Below are 27,923 nucleotides of genomic sequence, written 5' to 3' on the forward strand. Positions count from 1 at the left end.
GATTGTCTCAATGTTTACTGAACACGTCGGTGCTTTTATGCTTTTTTTGTGTATTATTATAATAGTAATAATTTTGTGTGGCTGAAGTTCTTTGTGTAGCTCTTACAAGTGCATGCCACTTCAGCGACTTACATGTCCCTAACCCAGCCCAGTAATCCTACCTGGGAAAAGGAATCTACAGTTTAACATGGAATCTACATCAAAGACATATAACAATATTAATGTGCTAATAGTAAACTGCAGGAGCGTTTATAGAAAGGTCCCAGAACTGCTCTCATTAATAAACGGTCACAACGCCCATATAGTACTAAAGACAGAAAGTTGGCTGAAACCAGATGTAAACAGTAATGAAATCCTAAACTCAGATTGGAATGTATACCACAGAGACAGGCTGGATAGTGAAGGGAGAGGCGTGTTTATAGCGATAAGAAGTGCAATAGCATCGAACGAAATGGACGGAGATCCGAAATGTGAAATGATTTGGGTGAAGGTCACGGTTAAAGCAGGCTCAGACATGGTAATTGGATGTTTCTGTAGGGCCCCGGGCTCAGCAGCTGTTGTGGCTGAGCACCTGAAGGATAATTTGGAAAATATTTCGAGTAGATTTCCCCACCATGTTATAGTTCTGGGTGGAGATTTTAATTTGCCGGATATAGACTGGGAGACTCAAACATTCATAACGGGTGGCAGGGACAAAGAATCCAGTGAAATTTTTTAAAGTGCTTTATCTAAAAACTATCTTGAGCAGTTAAACAGAGAACCGACTCATGGCGAGAACATATATGACCTTCTGGTGACAAACAGACACGAACTATTTGAAACAGTTAATGCAGAACAGGGAATCAGCAACCATAAAGCGGTTACTGCATCGAAGATTTCAGCCGTAAATAGAAATATTAAAAAAGGTAGGAAGATTTTTCTGTTTAGCAAAAGTGACAAAAAGCAGATTACAGATTACCTGACAGCTCAACACAAAAGTTTTGTCTCAAGTACAGATAGTGTTGAGGATCAGTGGACAAAGTTCAAACCCATCGTACAATATGCGTTAGATGAGTATGTGCCAAGCAAGATCATAAGAGATGGAAAAGAGCCACCGTGGTACAACAACCGAGTTAGAAAACTGCTGCGGAAGCAAAGGGAACTTCACAGCAAACATAAACATAGCCAAAGCCTTGCAGACAAGCAAAAATTACGCGAAGCGAAATGTAGTGTGAGGAGGGCTATGCGAGAGGCTTTCAATGAATTCGAAAGTAAAGTTCTGTGTACTGACTTGGCAGAAAATCCTAAGAAATTTTGGTCTTATGTCAAAGCGGTAGGCGGATCATAACAAAATGTCCAGACACTCTGTGACCAAAATGGTACTGAAACAGAGGATGACAGACTAAAGGCCGAAATACTAAATGTCTTTTTCCAAAGCTGTTTCACAGAGGAAGACTGCACTGTAGTTCCTTCTCTAGATTGTCGCACAGATGACAAAATGGTAGATATTGAAATAGATGACAGAGGGATAGAGAAACAATTAAAATCACTCAAAATAGGAAAGGCCGCTGGACCTGATGGGATACCAGTTCGATTTTACACAGAGTACGCGAAGGAACTTGCCCCCTTCTTGCAGCGGTGTACCATAGGTCTCTAAAAGAGCGTAGCGTTCCAAAGGATTGGAAAAGGGCACACGTCATCCCCGTTTTCAAGAAGGGACGTCGAACAGATGTGCAGAACTATAGACCTATATGTCTAACGTCGATCAGTTGTAGAATTTTGGAACACGTATTATGTTCAAGTATAATGACTTTTCTGGAGACTAGAAATCTACTCGGTAGGAATCAGCATGGGTTTCGAAAAAGATGGTCGTGTGAAACCCAGCTCGCGCTATTTGTCCACGAGACTCAGTGGGCCATAGACACGGGTTCACAGGTAGATGCCGTGTTTCTTGACTTCCGCAAGGCATTCGATACAGTTCCCCACAGTCATTTAATGAACAAAGTAAGAGCACACGGACTATCAGACCAATTGTGTGATTGGATTGAGGAGTTCCTAGATAACAGAACGCAGCATGTCATTCTCAATGGAGAGAAGCCTTCCGAAGAAAGAGTGGTTTCAGGTGTGCCGCAGGGGAGTGTCATAGGACCGTTGCTATTCACAATATACATAAATGACCTGGTGGATGACATCGGAAGTTCACTGAGGCTTTTTGCAGATGGTGCTGTGGTGTATTAAGAGGTTGTAACAATGGAAAATTGTACTGAAATGCAGGAGGATCTGCAGCGAATTGACGCATGGTACAGGGAATGGCAATTGAATCTCATTGTAGACAAGTGTAATGTGCTGCGAATACATAGAAAGATAGATCCCTTATCATTTAGCTACATAATCGCAGGTCAGCAACTGGAAGCAATTAATTCCATAAATTATCTGGGAGTACGCATTAGGAGTGATTTTTTAATGGAATGATCATATAAAGTTGATCGTCGGTAAAGCAGATGCCAGACTGAGATTCATTGGAACAATCCTAAGGAAATGCAATCCGAAAACAAAGGAAGTAGGTTACAGTACGCTTGTTCGCCCAATGCTTGAATACTGCTTAGCAGTGTGGGATCCGTACCAGATAGGGTTGATAGAAGAGATAGAGAAAATCCAACGGAGAGCAGTGCGCTTCATTACAGGATCATTTAGTAATCGCGAAAGCGTTACGGAGATGATAGATAAACTCCAGTGGAAGACTGAAGGAGAGAAGCTTAATAGCTCAGTACGGGATTTTGTTATAGTTTCGAGAACATTCCTTCACCGAAAAGTCAAGCAGTATATTGCTCCCTCCTACGTATATCTCGCGAAGATACCATGAGGATAAAATCAGATAGATTAGAGCCCACACAGAAGCATACCGACAATCCTTCTTTCCATGAACAATACGAGACTGGAATAGAAGGGAGAACCGATAGAGGTACTCAGGGTACCCTCTGCCACACACCGTCAGGTGGCTTATGGAGTATGGATGTAGATGTAGATAGATGTAAAAATGTCATTCCTGCTGAATCTTCACCTTATTGAGAGGTGAAAGCTAGTTTAAAGGCTAGCACTAGACCATCATGACCAACTGTGTATTATTAATAGCTGTGATGCACCAGTGTTTACTCTTGTTTATCAGTACTGCTCTGCCCTAGCAATGTTCAGTTCATGTATCGTTATTGTCATTAGAATTCTTCCTCTCTTCTGTAATTATTATGCTTTCTTAACTTAGCAGACTCAGTGATTAGGGCTTCATGTGCTATCGATTTAAATTTTTGTACTTTTGCTTATTTCCTTTTATTCTATTAAAGAAAAAGCTTTGTAAGATCATGACCAATTGTCAGCCCTCTTTGTTCACCCAAGGTAATGCTGAATGTCTAATGAGATCTGTCAAAGAACATTAAACTTAAACAGTAATGAGTTAGGAAATACAAGGGAGTGCTGAAAAATAATGCCTCCAGATGTGAAAACTCTTACAGCTTTTTAAATAAAACAAGCTTTATGAACTTCCTGCTTCTTTCTTGTTTGTGGCTACATATTTATTTCTCAACATAGTCACCTTGACAAACATAGTCACCTTGGCAACAAATATATTTCTCCCAGTGAGAGACAAGTTTTTTGAGAGAGCCACTGTAGAATATTTGACTTTGTTGATGGAGCCACAACCTCACCTCCACTTTCTCCACTTTATCACCATCAAATTCTTTAAGTTTTGCGAACAGATGATCATTGGATGGGGTCGTGTCAGGACTGTATGGAGGATGACTGATGACAGTGAACTCAAGGTGTTAGATTGTTGCAGATGTCACAGCACTCGTGTGTGGTCTGGCAGTCTTGTGCTAGAGAGGGTGCTCTTCGTGTGGATGATTAGAAACTTGATCACATCATGCTGCTTCTTACACACTGACATAGTTGTGTTACTTCCCCCTCCGTAAGTTACATGCTACAATTCAGAGCTGTCTAGTGAAAGTAGGTTGCAGTTGGCGTCAGCAAAATGGGAAAGACAACCAAGTAATATGTACGACAGGTAATACCTCAACCGATATTGAGAACAGAATGAGGCACAATTGTATTTTATTATGAAGACAACAGATCCATGAAGCATGGACCTTGCCGTTGGTGGGGAGGCTTGCGTGCCTCAGCGATACAGATAGCCGTACCGTAGGTGCAACCACAACGGAGGTGTATCTGTTGAGAGGCCAGACAAACGTGTGGTTCCTGAAGAGGGGCAGCAGCCTTTTCAGTAGTTGCATGATCTGGCCTTGTAGCAATAACCAAAATGGCCTTGCTGTGCTGGTACTGCGAACAGCTGAAAGCAAGGGGAAACTAAAGCCGCAATTTTTCCCGAGGGCATGCAGCTTTACTGTATGATTAAATGATGATGGCGTCCTCTTGGGTAAAATATTCCGGAGGTAAAATAGTCCCCCATTCGGATCTCCGAGCGGGGACTACTCAAGAGGATGTCGTTATCAGCAGAAGGAAAACTGGCGTTCTATGGATCGGAGCGTGGAATGTCAGATCCCTTAATTGGGCAGGTAGGTTAGAAAATTTAAAAAGGGAAATGGATAGGTTAAAGTTAGATATAGTGGGAATTAGTGAAGTTCGATGGCAGGAGGAACAAGACTTCTGGTCAGGTGACTACAGGGTTATAAACACAAAATCAAATAGGGGTAATGCAGGAGTAGGTTTAATAATGAATAGGAAAATAGGAATGCGGGTAAGCTACTACAAACAGCATAGTGAATGTATTATTGTGGACAAGATAGATACGAAGCCCACACCTACTACAGTAGTACAAGTTTATATGCCAACTAGCTCTGCAGATGATGACGAAATTGAAGAAATGTATGATGAAATAAAAGAAATTATTCAGATAGTGAAGGGTGATGAAAATTTAATAGTCATGGGTGACTGGAATTCGGCAGTAGGAAAAGGGAGAGAAGGAAACGTAGTAGGTGAATATGGATTGGGGCTAAGAAATGAAAGAGGAACCCGCCTGGTAGAATTTTGCACAGAGCACAACTTAATCATAGCTAATACTTGGTTTAAGAATCATGAAAGAAGGTTGTATACATGGAAGAACCCTGGAGATACTAAAAGGTATCAGATAGATTATATAATGGTAAGGCAGAGATTTAGGAACAAAGGTTTTAAATTGTAAGACATTCCCAGGGGCAGATGTGGACTCTGATCACAATCTATTGGTTATGACCTGTAGATTAAAACTGAAGAAACTGCAAAAAGGTGGAAATTTAAGGAGATGGCACCTGGATAAACTGAAAGAACCAGAGGTTGTACAGAGTTTCAGGGAGAGCATAAGGGAAAAATTGACAGGAATGGGGGAGAGAAATACATTAGAAGAAGAATGGATAGCTTTGAGGGATGAAGTAGTGAAGGCAGCAGAGGATAAAGTAGGTAAAAAGACGAGGACTAGTAGAAATCCTTGGGTAACAGAAGAAATATTGAATTTAATTGATGAAAGCAGAAAATATAAAAATGTATTAAATGAAGCAGGCAAAAAGGAATACAAATGTCTCAAAAATGAGATCGACAGGAAGTGCAAAATGGCTAAGCAGGGATGGCTAGAGGACAAATGTAAGGATGTAGAAGCTTATCTCACTACTAGATACTGCCTACAGGAAAATTAGAGAGACCTTTGGAGATAAGAGAACCAATTGTATGAACATCAAGAGCTCAGATGGAAACCCAGTTCTAAGCAAAGAAGGGAAAGCAGAAAGGTGGAACGAGTATATAGAGGGTCTATACAAGGGCGATGTACTTGAGGACAATATTATGGAAATGGAAGAGGATGTAGATGAAGATGAAATGCGAGATACGATACTGTGTGAAGAGTTTGACAGAGAACTAAAAGACCTGAGTCGAAACAAGGCCCCCGGAGTAGACAACATTCCATTGGAACTACTGACGGCCTTGGGAGAGCCAGTCCTGACAAAACTCTACCATCTGGTGAACAAGATGTATGAAACAGGCGAAATACCCGCAGACTTCAAGAAGAATATAATAATTCCAATCCCAAAGAAAGCAGGTGTTGACAGATGTGAAAATTACCGAACAATCAGTTTAATAAGCCACAGCTGCAAAATACTAACACGAATTCTTTACAGATGAATGGAGAAACTAGTAGAAGCCGACTTCGGGAAAGATCAGTTTGGTTTCCGTAGAAACACTGGAACACGTGAGGCAATACTGACCTTACGACTTATCTTAGAAGAAATATTAAGGAAAGGCAAACCTACATTTCTAGCATTCGTAGACTTAGAGAAAGCTTTTGACAATGTTGACTGGAATACTCTCTTTCAAATTCTAAAGGTGGCAGGGGTAAAATACAGGGAGCAAAAGGCTATTTACAATTTGTACGGAAACCAGATGGCAGTTATAAGAGTCGAGGAGTATGAAAGGGAAGCAGTGGTTGGGAAGGGAGTAAGACAGGGTTGCAGCCTCTCCCCGAAGTTATTCAGTCTGTATATTGAGCAAGCAGTAAAGGAAACAAAAGAAAAATTCGGGGTAGGTATTAAAATCCATGGAGAAGAAATAAAAACTTTGAGGTTCGCCGATGACATCGTAATTCTGTCAGAGACAGCAAAGGACTTGGAAGAGCAGTTGAATGGAATGGATAGTGTCTTGAAAGGAGGATATAAGATGAACATGAACAAAAGCAAAACGAGGATAATGGAATGTAGTCGAATTAAGTTGAGTGCTGCTGAGGGAATTAAATTAGGAAATGAGACACTTAAAGCAGTAAAGGAGTTTTGCTATTTGGGGAGCAAAATAACTGATGATGATGATGGTCGAAGTAGAGAGGATATAAAATGTAGACTGGCAATGGGAAGGAAAGCGTTTCTGAAGAATAGAAATTTGTTAACATCGAGTATAGATTTAAGTGTCAGGAAGTCATTTCTGAAAGTATTTGTATGGATTGTAGCCATGTATGGAAGTGAAACATGGACGATAAATAGTTTGGACAAGAAGAGAATAGAAGCTTTGGAAATGTGGTGCTACAGAAGATCGCTGAAGATTAGATGGGTAGATCACATAACTAATGAGGAAGTATTGAATAGGATTGGGGAGAAGAGAAGTTTGTGGCACAACGTGACCAGAAGAAGGGATCGGTTGGTAGGACATGTTCTGTGGCATCAAGGGATCACCAATTTAGTATTGGAGGCAGTGTGGAGGGTAAAAAATCGTAGAGGGAGACCAAGAGATGAATACACTAAGCAGATTCAGAACGATGTAGGTTGCAGTAGGTACTGGGAGATGAAGAAGCTTGCACAGGATAGGGTAGCATGGAGAGCTGCATCAAACCAGTCTCAGGACTGAAGACCACAACAACAACAACAACAGATTATTTTCCAAAACTAGTCAAAATTTACTCTATTAATATCTTATATCATACATTATGTTGTGGTAGATGGCCTTTATAACATCTGGATTGGTCTTTTGCTTATTAGTGTTAGCATGATATTTTAATAAGGTGCACTACAGTTGTAAAACCTGAACATTCCAACATTTCAGCTGAAGTTAAATTCTTGTACTCTTGTCAGAACGTTACAGCAACATTGTTCGTGCAAACACCTACATGGTTGCTATAGTAAACATCCTGAAAATGAACCATTCTTATCCTTTCATTCATTTATTGTGTTCATTTCTAAATGTTCTTATCAGTTATTTAAGTAGATTCTTTCTACTGGATTAAAAGAAGGAAATGTGAATTATGTTGCCGATGTAGACTTTAATGATGACAATGTAATTTTTCACATGGAAAACTAATCAAATTATGTTGCATCTTTTTATTTAGATCCATAATGATGATGGTGTATGGCTTCGGCTAAGTCAAGATACAGTCCAGCAGTACTGTAGCCATGGGCATGGTGAGGCATGGTGCCTTCAGTACAACCAGCACCTAGGGAAGACATTACTTCTCCCTGTTGAGGAGCCTAAATCCATTCTTGACCAAGTTTTTAAAGAAACAATAATGAGGAAGTTGCCAGATGCTGCACCAAAGGAAATGTAAATGTTTTTATTTTCCTAGTTTTTCTTTGTGTGGTATCTGTTCTAAACTTTCCTAAAGTTTTATTTGTTCTTCTAGTATGTTTTAAATGTGCAACTATCTCAAATTAAAATAACTCTCCAGTTTGCTATTATTTTACTATGCCTGGTTATTTTAAATTTGTGTGTATCTTTGCAGTGAAAGAAGCACTCTATTTGGAACAGTTAGTTATGTGTTGAGCTCTTGTTTATGACTTTGTCACTGTAGTTTTCTGTGCAATATTCTTAACCCTGTGGCACATAGTGTCCACTACAGTGGACAGCTGTTAATGGTCGCTTTTTTGACATTTTCAATCAGTCCTGAAGCTACAAATGCACACAGTTCACTGCAGTTGGGACTCCCTACTGGTGTTGCGCTGCATGCATTTGCAGCCTCATGACTAATTGAAAATGCCATAAAATTGACCAGTATAAGTTGTCCACTGCAGTGAAATTCATGCCCCACAGGGTTAAGTCATACTGGGTGATGCAGACACATTTTCCTGAAAATGTGTCGTAACCAATTTAATTCTTAGTCTTATCACTGTAAATACTCATAGATACACACCTTTGTATCAAAACCACAATTAGTGATTGATGTGATAATTAAATGTTTGAAAATGTCTCCAAATTCATTGGTATTCATATTCAAGAATATCTCAAATGACCTTCCTGTATCACATTTCTAAATGGAGACTGTCATAAAGTCTGTAACTACCAAAAATCATACGCAGCAGTATTAGGATTGAAACTGCTACATATTGTGCTTGTGAACAATTTTTGTTGAAATTCTCCTCAGAGTATAACAACTTACAGAAAATAAAAGACAATTATGGAAGCAGCAAGCAACAACACAAACTTTTTTTTGAGAGCTAAATTATCCACATTTTCCTAGCTTTAAAAAAATACCTCTGATATCCTACTTGCTGCAAAACTGGCTCTACTCGATCTCACAATAACTCATGCATGAAAATGTGTTACTCAATTGTGCATTTGTGTGAGTAAATTGCAAATGAATAGCAAGCATTGAACCATCTGCTACTACACAAGATTTTAGGGTATGTGTTGTAATTTATTTTAAAAAACATGAAGATTCATTTTATGTTGAACTTCTTCTTCACAATATGTGTATCAATACAGGAATTAATTTAAACTGACTAATAAGTAAAAAAATAACGTGATATTTATTCCTTGTTTGTTTGTAACAGTAGCTGCACGACATTCTTGTGAGATTCAGATTAATTACAGAATTTAAAGAAATTTAATAGGTGGGGATTTGTTTATGTGCTGCAATTTGTTATTGTCTAGAGTAATATCACATTTGTTTTTGTTATTGAAAAGTATTTCAGAGACTAAAAACCATGATAGATGGAGAGAAACCTGTCATAACTAATGTTATAGAGAAAAATCCCCATTTCATTCTGCTTCAAAAGCAGTTCCATCAAAGGAAATCTTTGACACACTTTTCAATTTTCAGAGCTGTCAAGTCATCATCTTGTGGCCCAGGAGAATACCAAGTGGTAAAATGTGGAGCATCAGGTCATAATGTTCGAGCACGACCAAGCTTGAAAGCACCTCCAGTAGGCATGCTTGTTCTTGGGAACCAAGTCACCGTTATTAATCATGTAAGTTAGTGGAAAATGCAGGTTTTATATTTTTTATCCTTTTTTTATTCTTATCATTTATTAAAATATATGTGCATAGTATTGTGAGTTACAGTCATGAGTTTTGTGACACTACAGTCTCAACTTTCACCTGGTGTTTACTTTGGTACCTGCAAGCTGCTATCTTCAGTGTAGTTTAAATGTGAACATTTTAGGTTAGGCTGTTCTGTGGCTGTTATTGACATCGAATGAAACAACAAGTTTGCTGTTACCAATCATTGTTTTTTATCTCCATCATACATTTCGAAGGTTTAAACTTCCTTCATCAAGTGGATTTACATTTGTTAGTATGACATGAGTGTGTTGTGTTAGGATTTTTAGAGGAATTTGTGGCACTGTCTAGTGGAGAAACAAAACACTTCATCAAAACATCTTCTTTTGACAAAAAACTAAACTTATATCTAACACTAAAAATAAAATGGGTAAAATAGAAAACCTTCAGTGGTCACAGTTTCCTTTCACTGTCAAAACCATCACATGTATATGTCATATTTTGTAAACAGAGATGGCGTGTGAAAACTATTAAGTCCAAGGATGACATAGCAAAAGAGAAACATTATCACAAAGTACAAAGAATATACTCCATAACAACATGGTTATACAATAAATTTTAAAGGATTTTGGAGATCTGTGTTTTGAGGTGTTGAATACATGTGTTGGAATAAATATTTCAGGTGGTTTATAAATCCGATTCTGTCAAGTTTATATAGCTTAAATGTCATACTCGTTTACATAATCAGATGACATGTTGCAAACTTTAAGTAAGGTAATTATGTGGGCTACAGTGGTAGAATTGTATGTAAGTAACAGAATCGGATGGCATTCGGAGATAGGGATGAAAGGCAGCAGGCAGAGGGAGATGAAGAGAAAGAGAGAGGGAGAGAGAGAGAGAGAGAGAGAGAGAGAGAGAGAGAGAGAGAGAGAGGAAGTAGTGATTGGATGAGAGAAAAAATTTCATTGGATAAATAAAACAATTAGAGATGACTGTGCAAAACTTTTTGAATGCCATTTGTAAATATTGCCCACTAATGTTAAAAGAATTTAAAAAAAAAAACTTTGTTTACTGTCATGCTTATTATGTAAACTCATAAATATTGTCCATCAATGTGTGTCTTTTAAAATAATAATCATTTATTGTCATCTGTTTTTATGTGTATTAAAACATCTTTTCAATTTAAGTAACTTTTGATTGAAGAGCAGTTTCATCCTCTGCCAGTCCATCCGTTCATGGGCAACTGAAATGACAATACCTAAAAAAAGACAGATGCCGACATGAATCATATAGGCTCACATCCATTTTAATAATTTTGATAATGTTGGTGACAGCTGTTTCAGTACATGAATAATTTTTCTTAATTCTCAGTCCAGATTTGTCATGGATGTAATGTGAAGCAGATATGCTTTTTGTCTGTAGGGTGTGTTACTTTAGTGCATATATTGATTGCAACTTACCATTAGATAATGTCCTAAGGCCAAAATCGCAGTTATGGAAATTGTAATAAATAAGTCAGTCAGTTTTGAACATGATGTCATTTAAAAAATTCAACAAGATTGTAATCCCAAAACAAACACAATTGTGATATGTCTGAATTCTTAATGGAGAAATCTCAGCTTAATTAGTAAAATGTCTTAGGGTCTTTGCCAGAGTTGACATTCAACTTCATATGGAAAGTCTTTGTACTGTTCATGTGCTCAAAAGTTGTCATTGAGTAGCAGATTATCTACACATAAAACAAAATATCTAGTGTCATGAACTTACACCAGGCAGAAGTATGATTTATATCTGTCTTGCCAAGCTGAAAGTTTTCCCTGGTTTCCTTTTTCTGTTCAAGTGAATGCCATCTTTGTGTTTCACATAGGCATTAACTAGCAAATTCCTTCAGCTCCCAGGGTAACTGACAGTAATATTCAAACAAAAGACTAAAAAGGGTATAGTTTTCAGAAACATAAGGTTCCCATTTCATGGCTAGAGAGCAAACGAAGTGCTCTTCATTTAGAATCCTTGCTAAAAGAGACCCAAGAGGTGCTAGGAGGAAGGAAGCCAGTGAGGATGTAAATAGCATCTGCGAATTGTGTAGTCAGAGACTATAGGTTAGTGAGTAATGGACAAGCAATAAATCAAAGATATTAGATGATGAAGGAAAATAGTAAAAGTAAATAAATCTGTAGGAGGAAGAAAAAAATGGGCCAACATGAATTTCAAAGATACTAAGTGAGAGGGCAGAAAAGGAAAAAGGGAGTTTGTAATAGTGTGGGATAAGAGGTTGACCTGACAGAAGATGAAATCATAGTAGGACAAGGAGGGGGAGGAGGATGACATCTGAGCTTTATAATGAGTATGTCTCCACACACATTGCCATGCAGTCCAACTCTGGGCCACTGCAACATACAAATGCCCATATATGTGCATATTCCATGATTTGACCAGCCGTCCAAGTTGAGACCCGCAGTGAGGCCCCTTTCTCACTCTGCCAGGACTTGATAACTCTGTCTCTCACTAATATGCTGTGTATCCATGTCCTTCACTGTGATTGCTCAACATCAAACACTTTACCATGCCTGGTAACAAAACTCACCGATGATGTGTACATGTACGAAGCTGACATCCTACCATGTTGTCTGGGTGTTTCACTTTGTATTATTGGGACTCACAGGTGCTGTCCTGATGCATGTAATGAGCAGTACAAGCAGTGAATGACCTACTAGGTGCAGTGAGCTTTGAAGCTCAGTATCCACTCATTAAGAGAGGCATGGTTTCCTCATAAGCTTTCTGTGCCTAGTAAATCATTGACATTAAGGAAGAACTGTACATGATGATTCACCCTGGACTAATCGAAACATGTTCAAAGAATGACACGATTTTCACATTGGTGTCTGATGTTTTTTCAGCAGTAATTATGATGCTTTCCTTGCTTAAGTAACTGTGGTGATAATCTAAGCTATTTTTAATGGCCCCTACTATTATTATATGACCCTGTTAAAGATTTTTTACCAAGGAGCCTATATCACATGTAAAATCACTGGGTCCAGTTTTCGGTGTAAAAACAACAGTGAATTGATACTCCTTACCTAGGGAGCCTCGTATCAGGTCTGACTTTCCCATACCATGACTGCTGCGAGGAATCAGGACTTTTTTGTTGTCTTACTGATATCTTTGTTCTGCAATTAATTGATGGCTTTATCAGGTTGTGACAGATTTGCAAATATTTTTGATTATTCTGCACATTTTTATCAATATATTTTGCAGTACTGGAATGTTTGTTTGCTAGCTTTTTGTAGCTGAATATTACTTTTAGAGCAATTTGTTTCATCGCTATTACATGTTTTATTATTGCATACTTGTGTAGATCTGAATTTTGAATACTTATTTCAATACCTACAAGTTAACAGTTTTTAATATTTGAAATTTTACCATATTTGTGAGGAAGGATTCTTTGCACTTCCAAGTCATCACTATCTTGATATTTTCTATGACTGAGGGATCACAACACTTTTCCCCCCTTTGAAATTGTTGCACTGGTCCTGATGGAGGTGTCCTGGAGATGGCTAACGTCCATAGGCATTGTTTGACTCGCCTTAAAGTCTCGAGGAGGAGGCTTCCCGTATGGACGTAAGTGTCCCCGATGATAATGGGTCGAGATGACAGGAGACGTAGGGGTCGAATCTGCTGGGGCCCCATGCACCAATCTGCCCGTTGCAGCAAGTCCCGTTGATATAACAGGAGACATGGGCGATGTTTCGGTGTCCGTTGTGTAATGGATCTGGGAGATGTATTATTTTCAACTGAAGTTATTGATACCGAATTTAGTGGGCGAAGTGGTGAATGTTTTTCTCTTATATTTTTGTCGGAATTTTTATAAATTATAATCTACTTATTTTTTATGTTAATTTACTATTATGTTTAAAAATTGCAATATATTGATTGATATTGGTGGATATGACGAACAATATCAAAGAGACTTATTACAAGTGGAAGTTTGGGTGTCGAGTGGAATATCTTTGAAGCTAGAGTCATTCTTTGTCACTTGTAGAGTCGGCTGTGGTCGGTTGAGACACAGTCGTGGAACAAAGTTGTACTTCCCTGTGAAATAAATCGAAAGTGAATGATGAACTTATGAGTTTTTGGTATTACTTTTTATATCAAGTAGCAGAAAGCAAGCACATCCAGAAAGGAGAATGGTATTACAAACACCCAAATTGAGACAGACACAGTGAACAGCGGAACTTCTGCATCCAACAAACGACACTATTGGAATCATACTCATATTAGACAACTGAAGCCACCTGTAGAAATATATACCCAAAAAGTGACTACTTTATTTGAACTATGCCAGGTTTTATTACAAAATAACAATAGTGGAACGACAGTTTCAGTTGGAGGAGGAGGCGAGTAGGTTGGCTCTGACAGAGGATGGTCATCCGGTTCCTGCATCGGCATGTCTCCTGGTGGTGTCCGTTCTTGTGCTGGCATCGCGATGACGGTGAGAAGGCTGCGTTGTGAGTATTGAGAGATGCCAAGATTCCAAGCGTTAGATAGAGCCGAAAGTGGTGTAGCGGCATTCGGAACAGGCGTTGCCGGCACACGAGGCCGAAGCTCGTCCGCATGACGCACTGCAACACCCGTGTTCGTCTGGATTTCATACAGGCGCTGGCCACGGTGTCGTAAGATGCGGCCCGGGCTCCATTTTGGCCACCTCCCATATCCCCGTACCCAGACAAGGTCATCGGCAGAGAACTGGCCAAGTGAAGGCACCTGCGGCCGTAAGGTGGAAGGCCGCAGAAGATGAAGTAGCGTGCAGGGCTGTCGGCCATGTAAGAGCTCAGCTGGGCTGTGGTCGCCCATGGGGGTGAAATGGTAAGACGCCAGAAATTGAAGAAGCACATCATCAGCAGCAGAAGAAGAAGTCAGAAGTTTTTGCATCTGAGCCTTAAATGTGCGGACCAGTCGTTCAGCCTCACTGTTTGATTGTGGATGGAACGGTGGGGCCATGACATGCATAACGCTGTGACGAGCACAAAAATCCGCATATTTGGAAGAGGCAAATTGCGGACCATTATCAGTAACAAGAGTAGAGGGGAGGCCTTCCAAAGAAAAAATGCGGGCGAGAGCACTGGTGGTTGCCAAGGTGGTAGGCGACGTGCAACGGACAATGAAAGGAAAGTTAGAGTAGGTATCAATGACAAGGAGCCAATAAGTACTTAAAAAGCGTCCCGCAAAGTCAGCATGAATGCGCTCCCAGGGCGAAGGCCACGGTGACAAAGATGATTTCGGGGCAGCGGCCTGTGACACACAAGGACCGCAAGCAGCGACCATGTGTGCTATTTCAGAGTCGATGCCAGGCGAGTACACATGACGGCATGCCAGAGATTTTGTGTGAAGGAGGTGCAGGACCGAAGCGCGCAAAGACGCAGGTACCACAACACGCAGCGAAGCATTGTCAGTGGAAAGGAGGATAACACCATCCCTAGCCGTGAGGCGGTAGCACAAAGCGTAGTAGTTCCGCAGCGGATCAGAAGTCTTAGCGGACAGGCGATCTGGCCAACCCTTCTGAATACAGCGTAAAACCTGGGAGAGGGTAGGGTCAGAACCCGTAGCAGCCGCCAGCCTGTCCCCAGTGATGGGGAACCCGTCCACAACCTGCTGCTCGGCAACATCCAGGTGGAAACAGCAAAGTTCGTCCCTATCGATGCCAGATCAGGACCCATGGGAAGGCGAGACAGAGCATCAGTATTTGCATGTTGAGCCGTTGGCTGGATATGAATCTCATAATTGAAGCGAGACAAGTAAAGAGCCCAACGCTGGAGGCGGTGTGCAGCCTTGTCGGCAAGTGACGTTGATGTATGAAACAAGGAAACAAGTGGGGTGATCCGTAACAAGATGAAATTTTCAGCCATAGAGAAAAACACCAAACTTCTGAAGAGCATAAATAATGGCCAAAGCTTCTTTTTCAATTTGAGAATACTTTTGTTGGGTATCTGTGAGGGTTTTGGAGGCATAAGCAACGTGTTGTTTCGAACCGTCAGAAAAACGGTGGCTGCTTAGGTGGCGCAGCTCTGCATGGCTGGCAGACAGCACCGCACGTAGAAGATGCGCGTAATTGCGGCGGCGGCGCTTTGAATGATCGGCGAGTCACAACAGCAAGAATATTTGGTTTTAGCATGAGGGGTGTTCTACACATTTTACTTCAATATCATGGCAGAGATAAATATACCTAAAGCAACAGAGGGGATATGGTGGCATTGTTAGATTGTGTGCATACTTTCCAGATTTCATGCCAATGAATTTTTTCTTCTGTGTAGAATTTTGGAAAACACGATGTATAGGACTGTACCATTGACACTGGAAGATTTGAAGAGACACATTGTGGAAGCCATTGGCTGGACTTAGGAAAAAATCTGTTCAATCTCTTGTTCGCTCCCTGGATAATTGTTTACTGTTATGTGTTAGTGTTGCTGGAAATCATATTGAGCATTTAATTTGACAATAGATTGTCTGTGCTGTTTTAAAAATATTTTGTACATTTATGTAGATGCTTGATTGCCCTTAATATATATTTTCCTGCAACTGTTTATGTTATTTACCTTATGAAACCAGAAATCAGTCCAAAAAAATTAAATTAATCCAGAAAAAACCTTATTTGGAGTATTTAAAATCCTGGTGATGTAAGTCATTATTTTCCTGTTTGAGGAAACTGACATGTTTATTGTATTGGTTAAAATGGTCTTTAACATTTTATTTGTCAAAATAATCCGTGACACATTAATAAATAAAATGGCATGGTGTTTTTAACAGATGTACTAAAAGCATCAGTTTCTCCACATGTCAGTAAGTAGAATGGGTATATTTTTTCTTTAATGGTATGGATGCTCTTCGGCTTCCTCATAATGTATGCACACTTCAGTGGCTTCCTAAGATGCATTTATATAGTTTATAGCAGTGCACGATTTGTTGTGTGTATCATTTGCCTTAGCTATTACATTTATTTTGTTCTCTTGTGGTAATGTTCCTTAAGTTTTGAACAGACTGCCAGTCATATTCTAAATAAAACAGCAGATGGTGAACATTTCCGAGAAGACTTTGACTAACACAGATCAATAGGAATGCAATCCAGCAAACTGTTTTTTTTATTCAGAAACTGCTACTTCTATATTAGTGAAAAGAATGAAAAACCATTTAAGTGGTAATGCTGTTGAGATAATATGATCAATAGGTATGCAAGTAAGAATACAAAAAGATATTAACAGCATGTTATATAGTTCCTATGCTGAATTAATATCAGAGTACTGAGGTGGACAGAAATAGAGATGGATAATCTACATCTACATCTATCTACATCTACATCCATACTCCGCAAGCCACCTGACGGTGTGTGGCGGAGGGTACCCTGAGTACCTCTATCGGTTCTCCCTTCTATTCCAGTCTCGTATTGTACGTGGAAAGAAGGATTGTCGGTATGCTTCTGTGTGGGCTCTAATCTCTCTGATTCTATCCTCATGGTATCTTCGCGAGATATACGTAGGAGGGAGCAATATACTGCATGACTCTTCGGTGAAGGAATGTTCTTGAAACTATAACAAAATCCCGTACTGAGCTACTGAGCTTCTCTCCTGCAGAGTCTTCCACTGGAGTTTATCTATCATCTCCGTAACGCTTTCGCGATTACTAAATGATCCTGTAATAAAGCGCGCTGCTCTCTGTTGGATCTTCTCTATCTCTTCTATCAACCCTACCTGGTGCGGATCCCACACTGCTGAGCAGTATTCAAGCATTGGGCGAACAAGCGTACTGTAACCTACTTCCTTTGTTGTCGGATTGCATTTCCTTAGGATTTTTCCAATGAATCTCAGTCTGGCATCTGCTTTACCGACGATCAACTTTATATGATCATTCCATTTTAAATCACTCCTAATGCGTACTCCCAGATAATTTATGGAATTAACTGCTTCCAGTTGCTGACCTGCTATTTTATAGCTAAATGATAAGGGACCTATCTTTCTATGTATTCGCATCACATTACACTTGTCTACATTGAGATTCAATTGCCATTCCGTGCACCATGCGTCAATTCGCTGCAGATCCTCCTGCATTTCAGTACAATTTTCCATTGTTGCAACCTCTTGATACACCACAGCATCATCTGCAAAAAGCCTTAGTGAACTTCGGATGTCATCCACCAGGTCATTTATGTATATTGTGAATAGCAACGGTCCTATGACACTCCCCTGCGGCACACCTGAAATCACTCTGACTTCGGAAGACTTCTCTCCATTGAGAATGACATGCTGCGTTCTGTTATCTAGGAACTCCTCAATCCAATCACACAATTGATCTGATAGTCCGTATGCTCTTACTTTCTTCATTAAACGACTGTGGGGAACTGTGTCAAACGCCTTGCGGAAGTCAAGAAACACGGCATCTACCTGTGAACCCGTGTCTAAGGCCCTCTGAGTCTCGTGGACGAATAGCGCGAGCTGGGTTTCACACGACCGTCTTTTTCGAAACCCATGCTGATTCCTACAGAGTAGATTTCTAGTCTCCAGAAAAGACATTATACTCGAACATAATACGTGTTACAAAATTCTACAACTGATCGATGTTAGAGATATAGGTCTATAGTTCTGCACATCTGTTCGACGTCCCTTCTTGAAAACGGGGATGACCTGTGCCCTTTTCCAATCCTTTGGAACGCTTCGCTCTTCTAGAGACCTATGGTACACCGCTGCAAGAAGGGGGGCAAGTTCCCTCGTGTACTCTGTGTAAAATCGAACTGGTATCCCATCAGGACCAGCGGCCTTTCCTCTTTTGAGCGATTTTAATTGTTTCTCTATCCCTCTGTCGTCTATTTCGATATCTACCATTTTGTCAACTGTGCGACAATCTAGAGAAGGAAGCACAGTGCAGTCTTCCTCTGTGAAACAGCTTTGGAAGAAGACATTTAGTATTTCGGCCTTTAGTCTGTCATCCTCTGTTTCAGTACCATTTTGGTCACAGAGTGTCTGGACATTTTGTTTTGATCCACCTACCACTTTGACATAGGACCAAAATTTCTTAGGATTTTCTGCCAAGTCAGTACATAGAACTTTACTTTCGAATTCATTGAAAGCCTCTCGCATAGCCCTCCTCACACTACATTTCGCTTCGCGTAATTTTTGTTTGTCTGCAAGGCTTTGGCTATGTTTATATTTGCTGTGAAGTTCCCTTTGCTTCCGCAGCAGTTTTCTAACTCGGTTGTTGTACCACTGTGGCTCTTTCCCATCTCTTACGATCTTGCTTGGCACATACTCATCTAACGCATATTGTACGATGGGTTTGAACTTTGTCCACTGATCCTCAACACTATCTGCACTTGAGACAAAACTTTTGTGCTGAGCCGTCAGGTACTCTGTAATGTGCTTTTTGTCACTTTTGCTAAACAGAAAAATCTTCCTACCGTTTTTAATATTTCTATTTACGGCTGAAATCATCGATGCAGTAACCGCTTTATGATTGCTGATTCCCTGTTCTGCATTAACTGATTCAAATAGTTCGGGTCTGTTTGTCACCAGAAGGTCTTATATGTTATCGCCACGAGTCGGTTTTCTGTTTAACTGCTCAAGGTAGTTTTCAGATAAAGCACTTAAAAATATTTCACTGGATTCTTTGTCCCTGCCACCCGTTATGAACGTTTGAGTCTCCCAGTCTGTATCCGGCAAATTAAAATCTCCACCCAGAACTATAACATGGTGGGGAAATCTGCTCGAAATATTTTCCAAATTATCCTTCAGGTGCTCAGCCACAACAGCTGCTGAGCCCGGGGCCCTACAGAAACATCCAATTACCATGTCTGAGCCTGCTTTAACCGTGACCTTCACCCAAATCATTTCACATTTCGGATCTCCGTCCATTTCGTTCGATGCTATTGCACTTCTTATCGCTATAAACACGCCTCCCCCTTCACTGTCCAGCCTATCTCTGCGGTATACATTCCAATCAGAGTTTAGGATTTCATTACTGTTTACGTCTGGTTTCAGCCAACTTTCTGTTCCTAGTACTATATGGGTGTTGTGACCGTTTATTAATGAGAGCAGTTCTGGGACCTTTCTATAGACGCTCCTGCAGTTTACTATTAGCACATTAATATTGTTATTCCTTATTGCATTTTGCCTTCTCCTGCCTTGCCGCGTCTCAGGAGGCGTCTTGTCGGGCCTAGGGAGGGAATTCTCTAACCTAAAAAAACCCCATGTGCACTCCACACGTACTCCGCTACCCTCGTAGCCGCTTCCGGCGTGTAGTGCACGCCTGACCTATTCAGGGGGACCGTACATTTCTCCACCCGATAGCGGAGGTCGAGAAATTTGCACCCCAGCTCTCCGCAGAATCGTCTGAGCCTCTGGTTTAAGCCTTCCACTCGGCTCCAAACCAGAGGACCGCGATCGGTTCTGGGAACGATACTACAAATAGTTAGCTCTGATTCCACCCCGCGAGCAAGGCTTTCCGCCTTCACCAACTCCGCCAACCGCCTGTACGAACTGAGGATGACCTCTGAACCCAGACGGCAGGAGTCATTGGTGCCGACATGAGCAACAATTTGCAGTCGGGTGCACCCATCTTGGATGAGACCCCCCGGCAAGCAAACAGAGTGAACGCTGGCCTTCTTCCCTGACCTTTTCGCTATTTCCCTAAGGGGCTCCATCACCCGCCTCACTTTGAATTCATCAGATATCATCATTCTAACTCACTTTATCAGTTTTGAGCTCTGTACAACACACCTTTCTCCCCCTTCATTGGACCATTTTAACACTGTGCAGCTTTATATGCACATTTAATGTTCTATAATTTAACTTTTTTATTGCATAATGTATTTTAACTACTGTATTTGCCTCAATATAAGCTGTACCCAAATATAAACCATATTCTTTAAATTTTGAGGAGGGGGAGAGATAAACTCGGTGGAGAAAAATTTATGCTACATTACCCATTTACAAAAACAATTCACAATGCAGTCGTGCTTACTCACATTTTTATGATGCAATGTGGATAAATTATATAGAAGTACCAGCCCTGTAACTGTGGTGGTCACTGATGATTTATTTTATTTTATTTATTTACATGTCAAGTTCTGCAGGACTAGATTAAGGAGAAAATCTCCGGGATTATGGAGCGTATCAGTACATGAAATTACAACATAAAAGTAATAACAGGTAAAAACTGTTAATTGTATTTGTTTTATCACTGTCATTGTTTTCATCATTTCGCTTCCAAAGTTTGTTGTCATCAGTATTGGACATATCATTTATTGTGAAATACTTCCTGAAAGTTTTTTTAATAGATATACTCTTTGCCTGATGAATAACTGCAATTTTGAAATGTGCTTTAGAACTGCACTGTAGTGCAAAGTTTGTTTATGATTTGATGCTAGTATTCGTTGGTGAAATTTACCTCTTTAGTAGAGAAAAATTGTCCTGTCAGGTAAAGTGGCTTTACTATGAGAACAGTGATAGATACTATCTAAATGAACTGTCAGCAATTGAAGATTGTTACATTGCTACCTTATATACATTTATTGATTTCACATTAAAGAATGAGCACTGCAATTGAAGTTCCGTGATGTGTAAAAACATCTACATTTGTAGTGCCACACACATGAGCTGCACACTATTACTTTTTGGACAAATTTTGAGGAATATGTCGTTACAGTACAATTATTTTTGTTGTTGTATAAATTTGTTGTGATTTGCCTATTTATTTTCAGGTTGTAAATGCTGAGGGGACGTGGGTACAGTTGGACAAGGAAACTATGAGGAAATTCTGTTTCAATACAGATGGCGAGGCTTGGTCTCTGGCACTCAGCAGAACTGACGTAATTTATCTGAAAAAGGAAGGTCAAGTGGAAAGTGGTAAGTGAAACATTTTGGGCAGACTTAAAAACTAGTGTGAAACATAATTTACCCATTGCTTTGAAAAAGTAAGCTCACGAAGGACTCCATTCCTAAGAAACTGGGTAACTGAAAATCTTCAGTTTCACGGATCACAAATATTTTAATGTGATAAATTTCATTAATTGTATACATCATGATTTTCTACTCTTATGTTGTGTAGTGTAGTTAAATGAAGATCAGATGACATAACAAGAATGTCACCTTTTTAAACAATCAAAGTTACCTTTTAAAAAAATTTAGTTTTGGTTATTATTATGGAAAGATGTGCATGGACGGGGTAAAGGTAAGCTTTTGCCATAGATCTGAAGCATTGAGTAAATAGCAGGCAGATGAACAAGATGAAGTCAAGCTAAGCTTTCAGGCAGTGTTCTTTCTTGAACCTAATGGGCTAACAAATGTGCACATGTGGCTACATTATCCCTGTGGTGCAGCACCCGTGAGCAGATAATAGATGTAATGCAAAAGTAAAAGATATTATGACTGTCACAGTGCATCCAGATATCCTATTAAGGAATATTAAAGAGTAAAAATTGGAATATTCCTTTCCTGTGCATTGCCATCGACCTAGTCCAGATAAAGTGCAATACACATGGTACTCTTACATGATGTAATTACTTCATAGTTAACAAAGAAACAAATTTTATTAGTACATTTGTATCCTTCTCTTCATTTACTATGTACATTAAAACATTTTGAACTGCTGATTTGAGCTCCAATGCAGTCTGATGGTACAGTGCAAGCCTCTGATCCAATCCCTGGACTCAGTTATAGACCATTTGCATTCTCCAGTTAATCAGTTAGTGAATTCATTTCCTTCCTTGAAACTCTGCAGGAACAATGCAGGTTATTACTCAAAAGTTTATTCTTTTGACCAAAGCAGTTTCCAGTTACCACTTAGCTCTATGAGCTAACATGGTTGTTATCAAAAAGTGCCCCACAGCAAGGTTGAGACACAAACAAGTTTCTTCATTGGCTCCATTCACATTAACCACACATAAGAGAAATCGAAACTGCGTCTTTATTTTACCTGTACTCATTTATATTCATACTTTGTAATTTCTGTAGATTACAACAGTCATTTTAAGAAAATAAAATCTGTCAACAAAACTGTGATCATCAGTTTACACCCCATATGATTCCAAACCCAAACAACTTCACTCCATGGAGTACCACAAACCTTACTCAGTGTATTATTTTCTGAACCAAGTAAGTCTGTAATCAGGCCCAGAGATTCACTTGTTGCCACCATTCAATTCTCTGCCAGTGATGTCATTCAGATGTGATATGGAGGGCCATGGGTCAGCACTCTGCTCTTCCTGCCAATATCAACTCTACAGATGCTGGAGTGTCTGCTTCTCATTGAGACAACTCTTTAACTGGCATTATGAGGTTGAGTGCATTCTGTTCCAGATCTCTGACCAAGAAAAAATCCCTGGCAATGCAGGAACTGAACCTGGGTCTACTGCATATACTCAGATGTGCTGGTTTCATAGATACAGATTGTGCAACATATATCCTTCCAGTCAGCGAACTGATTGATTTTTGCCTCAGTTCAAACTTTGTTATTGGTTTTGCACCATCAGGGTGTATATGACCCGGGACAACCGGGAGATCCAGGAAAAACCCTGGAATTTTTTCATCCGGGAGAAAACCGGGAGAAACCCGGGATATTTTTAGAATTCCGGGAATTTTTTTCATTGTTTTAGTTTTCAGTTAAATTTTTGTAATGTTGACTGGTAAGAACTGATACTCTAACAAAGGATATTACTGTATCCCACTACTGGAGAATAATACTTCAACAATAAAACATAAACGAGAGATAAAAACCAAAATAACTTAAATTGCAACAGAAATGCGCCATATACATCAACGACACACAGTGCTCATGCAAACGTCTGCCAACTGAAAATGTGTCAAAGGCTTTAGGAAGACTTTGCAGTGCTTCATAACAACAAATTGCCTTCAATGAGTGTGAAGTCGAAACTGTTTACATTCGATTTGTTTTAGCAGTTACACGCAGGCTCATGCGCAGTTGAGTCACGTTTGATTAGTAGATTCTCCTGCTTCTGGCTACAAGAATGTGGCTGTTGGCTGTTGCAAGCAGTCGCAACAAGCAGCTAGATGTTACCGGGGAAGGAGGGCACCAAATTCATATTCTTGAGGAAAAAAACTTGTTTCATAAAGCGCTTAGCATCCAGCGCACGTTTTTCTATTGATTATTCATATGATTTTGAAACGCTTCCCTGTTGATTTTTGTGCACATTTTAAGTTGATTTTTGAATGAATCATAAGTTGACTTTTGAATGAATGCATGCATAGTGTACGTGATGTCTGTCAGGAGAATCCTTGTCGCATCTAGAAATAAACTTTCGGCAAACAAAAGGGGACGGGGCTACACGAGCTTGAGGGAGTAAAGGCGAACGGATGAATGCCAATGGCTATCTGTTTATGTGGGTGATACGGTTTGCAAATGATCGGCATTGTTATAATTACTAGCGAAATCCATAGATTCAGACTACCAGGATGGAAATAAATGACTGACAGGAATAACAGGTGAGAAAGATTACGTATTATCTTCTCAGTGTATTCAAGAAAATAAAATTTTGACAGAAAATTTTTGGCCAGATCGCTACACTAGTAAGGACGAGTAGTACAGTCCTTCGCCAGCAGACGCGTAAGTTCTGTTCTGGAAGTAACGCGGAAAACATGTTGTTCGAACACGTAATAACGCCTAACCGAAAATAATCGCCGGATAACTAAACCTGTGATTCTGGCAAGGTTAGTGGAAGTTAACTGGCGAACAAATTTTGAAAGTTGCAGCAATAGCTATGTATTAACAGCTTTTTCAGCATTAGATAACGACATTTCGATTTTTCATGTAGCAAAATGTTTGACAAATTTTGATGAGGTAATAGATTCTTTTGCAGAAAGGAAAGCACGCCATGTAAAACTGTAGCAAGATTAGAGAGAAAAAATGCTAGGAGCTAAGGTTTGAAGAAATGTGTAATTTCTTGCTTATCTCTTTGTCAGTATTGGTTTTATATATCCTATGTTTAATTTTATGTCACACAAAACAGCAAGTTATTAACTAATAGGCAATAAAGAGTTCAGATTTTCTGAAGAGTTATTGTTCTCTCGATTACATATAATCACATCTGCTATTAATTGCGAGATTTTTTTAAAGAGGTGCAGGCTGTCAAACCGGCCGACTGGGAGCAGGGGAAGCACCATAGGACATTTCAATTTACTCTCCTGAATATAGTTTGGATGTGCGGTAGAAAAATGCTTTATGAAGAGGCGTGGCACTGCACTTTGGCATACGTAAGACCAAATTATATGTTGTACATTTCCTCGAATATGTATGTTTTATATTTCAGACTTTTCAGAAAGATGTGCGCTACAAGATGAACATATTTTGAAAATTCGATTTTTTTAATTATTGACCCGGTTCGCAAATGTCGTAGATCTGGGGCTGATGCACAGAGCAGTCTGAGTTACAGTGGGTAGTCCCCACGTGACCCGTGTTTACATTTTGTGATTTTGCTGTTTCCCCTTTGCTTACTCTCAAGTCAAATGAAAACAAAATGGATATCTGTGGCCGGGAGCTATCAAGTGAATTAAAACACATTCACATAATTACGAAAGGTTGAAATATGTCATTAGTATCAGATTTTATTTTATTTCCACCTTTCTGATAGTCAGGCATTAATCACTTTGCTGAACAACGAAGTTATTTTTGTCTGTTTGCTAAAGAAATTTTTGTTAACCTTCTCCGCAGAGGCAGTCAATGTATTTGAAATGAAATGTTTAATTCCACAGTACTGTCTAGTTTCAACTGTTCACTGTATTTCAAGTGCACGTTTTCATTTTCTAGCACATATGGCATTATGCCACAATAAAGAACCAAACATGATATAATACAGTACTGGTGCACTAAGAAAATTTACATCCCGAAAACCACACTGAAAAGCTTAGTATCAGGTCAGGTCACGGTCTACTTCATTGGGAATCTGTACTTACGAATGTGCCCTTTAAATATGCACTTTAAATGTGCACATTTAATTATATGGTTCACGATATTCCGATGCTCTTGCAGTATCCTCTGATGTCTTGTTTCTTTTATGACATAATGTATGATCATTCAATGTTTTGCACGTATGTAGATACGGGTTTCCTACGTCATGATAGCTACCAAAGTGCGGTGTCGCTTGTTATCTGCGCTCTCTGGCAACCGCTGAAACGCACCTATTTCTAACAGGTCGTGGGGAAAAATTGCGAACAGTGGTTTAAAAAGCGTTAATTTCAAAGTAAATATCCTTTTACGTAGCATGCGGTGTTTGGTGGAATTCCAATGTTTACTTTCGTAATACAAAAATACGCAGTGTACGTGTTGCTGCGCATCAAAGATATTTCCAAAGCGTATCTTTTTCCCTGAGTTACTTTTTCTAAAGTGCCGGGAAATTGTACATTCTTATATAAAACCATAACCATTCAAAGGATTGATAAGGGAAAATATACTGTCATCCGGGGGAAAGTGTATTTTTAACCGGGAAATCCAGGAAAAATCCGCGAATTTTTTTTTTAGTTGTCCATGTATACACCCTGATCATCCTCCTCTAATTGTACTTCCTTACTTAGTGCTGACTTCAGGTCTAACTGCAGTTATGTACAACGTAACATGCAGGGAAGTTTTCACTGATGTCATGGCGAAACCCTTTGTTGCATAAGCTAGCTCAGAAACTTGTAATAAAACCTTCACTAGAAACCTATTGAAAGCCAACCACATTTCAGATTAGGAAAATTTACCCTCTGCTTATGTTTCTCAATAAAGGAAATATTATTACCTGTGATAAATTGAGTACATGTGGCTTACAGGGTGTCAGTTATTGAACTATATGATAAAAATGCAAATTAGTTACAAATTAGGGCAAGCACACACTTTATTCAATGTGTAAACATCACTGCAGATATTCAGATTTAGGTTATGACATATTCAATATGCCTTCCAACATTGTCGATGATGTGGGGCAGACGAATAGCAAAATTCTGCACGATCAGTTGAAGTGTCAAAACATCGATGCTGTTGATGACCTCCTGAATGGCTGTTTTCAGCTCAGCAATGGTTTTGGGGTTATTGCTGTACACCTTGTCTTTAATATAACCCCAGGAAATGGAGTTGCATGTTCTAAGGTCTAGAAAATATGGTGGCCAATCAAGATCCGTGTCAGTGACCTCTGGGTATTCCAGAGCCAGAATGCAGTGCTGCTCCAGGACATCAAGCACTCTCCTGCTTCAGTGGGGTTGATCCGTCTTGCATTAACCACATTTTGTCAAAATCAGGGTTCTTTGGATAATGAGAATGAAATAATCTTTCAAAACCTTCATGTACCATTTGATAGTCACTGTGCCATCAAGGAATATCACACAGATCATTCTGTGACTGAACATAGCACACCACAGTGACTTGTTGAGTGCGGAGGGGCGTCTTGATCATGAAAGGTGGATTATCAGTCCCCCAAATGTGCCAGCTTTCCTTATTGATGAACCCTTCCAAATCAAAGTGTGCTTCATTGCTAAAAAAAGCCACACATGTGCATACTAATTCCCATCATGCGATGTGGCCAACCATACAGTTTGAACGCCCTAATGCAAACTGTTCAGAAGTTAATGACAATTTTATTTCATATAGTCCAGTAATTGTCACCTTGTATGTGTTACTTTCCATTAATGTTAGGCAAAGGCAGAGGAAAATTTTAAATTGTAGGATGGATGTCAAGCACTATCTACCTGCAAAATAAATTGAAGATTCCATGCTGTTCTTGACAATACTGAGCCAGTGAACTGTGAAGACCTTAAGTTCCACAACTTGTGGTTCTATACATATCTTTTAATATGTTTGTAGGATGTTTAATGTTCTGGAAACTAAATGATGCAGCTCCATTGTCACATCAAAAGCAAGAATATTTTTATGCTGCCATGTATCTCATAAAACTGTGATAGCTCACAGTTTGCAGCATTATCCCCAGAACTGACAATGGCCCTTTGGTTCAAGTGGAAGGACTGAACCAGATAATTTGATAAGCTAAGCTGCAACTTTCTGGCCTTGTGCCAGAAAACTTAAGAGAAAACCTCAGTTCACTTGTACATATGTTCCCCAATCATATTGTAATCATTGATGATGGAGAGTTTAGTCCTACAACAATCAATTGGGAAAATTACAATTTTGTTAGTGGTGGGCGTGACAAGATATCCTGTGAAACATTACTAAATGCCCTCTCTTAAAACTAC

The 27,923-nt window shown here is 39.6% G+C and overlaps 1 protein-coding gene across 1 annotated transcript in view; it reads left to right on the top strand.

Moving 5' to 3' along the window:
* LOC126267346 (E3 ubiquitin-protein ligase MYCBP2) overlaps window positions 1-27,923 on the top strand; it is a 1,244,949-nt gene that overhangs the window by 924,569 nt on the left and 292,457 nt on the right. Inside the window, exons 40-42 of the mRNA XM_049972469.1 lie at window positions 7,823-8,034; window positions 9,530-9,677; window positions 21,449-21,593. Coding sequence (XP_049828426.1) covers window positions 7,823-8,034; window positions 9,530-9,677; window positions 21,449-21,593 — 505 coding nt within the window. The remainder of the gene's footprint in view (window positions 1-7,822; window positions 8,035-9,529; window positions 9,678-21,448; window positions 21,594-27,923) is intronic.

The sequence above is a fragment of the Schistocerca gregaria genome, chromosome 4 (genome assembly GCF_023897955.1).
Source record: "Schistocerca gregaria isolate iqSchGreg1 chromosome 4, iqSchGreg1.2, whole genome shotgun sequence".
Classification (NCBI taxonomy): Eukaryota; Metazoa; Arthropoda; class Insecta; order Orthoptera; family Acrididae; genus Schistocerca; species Schistocerca gregaria.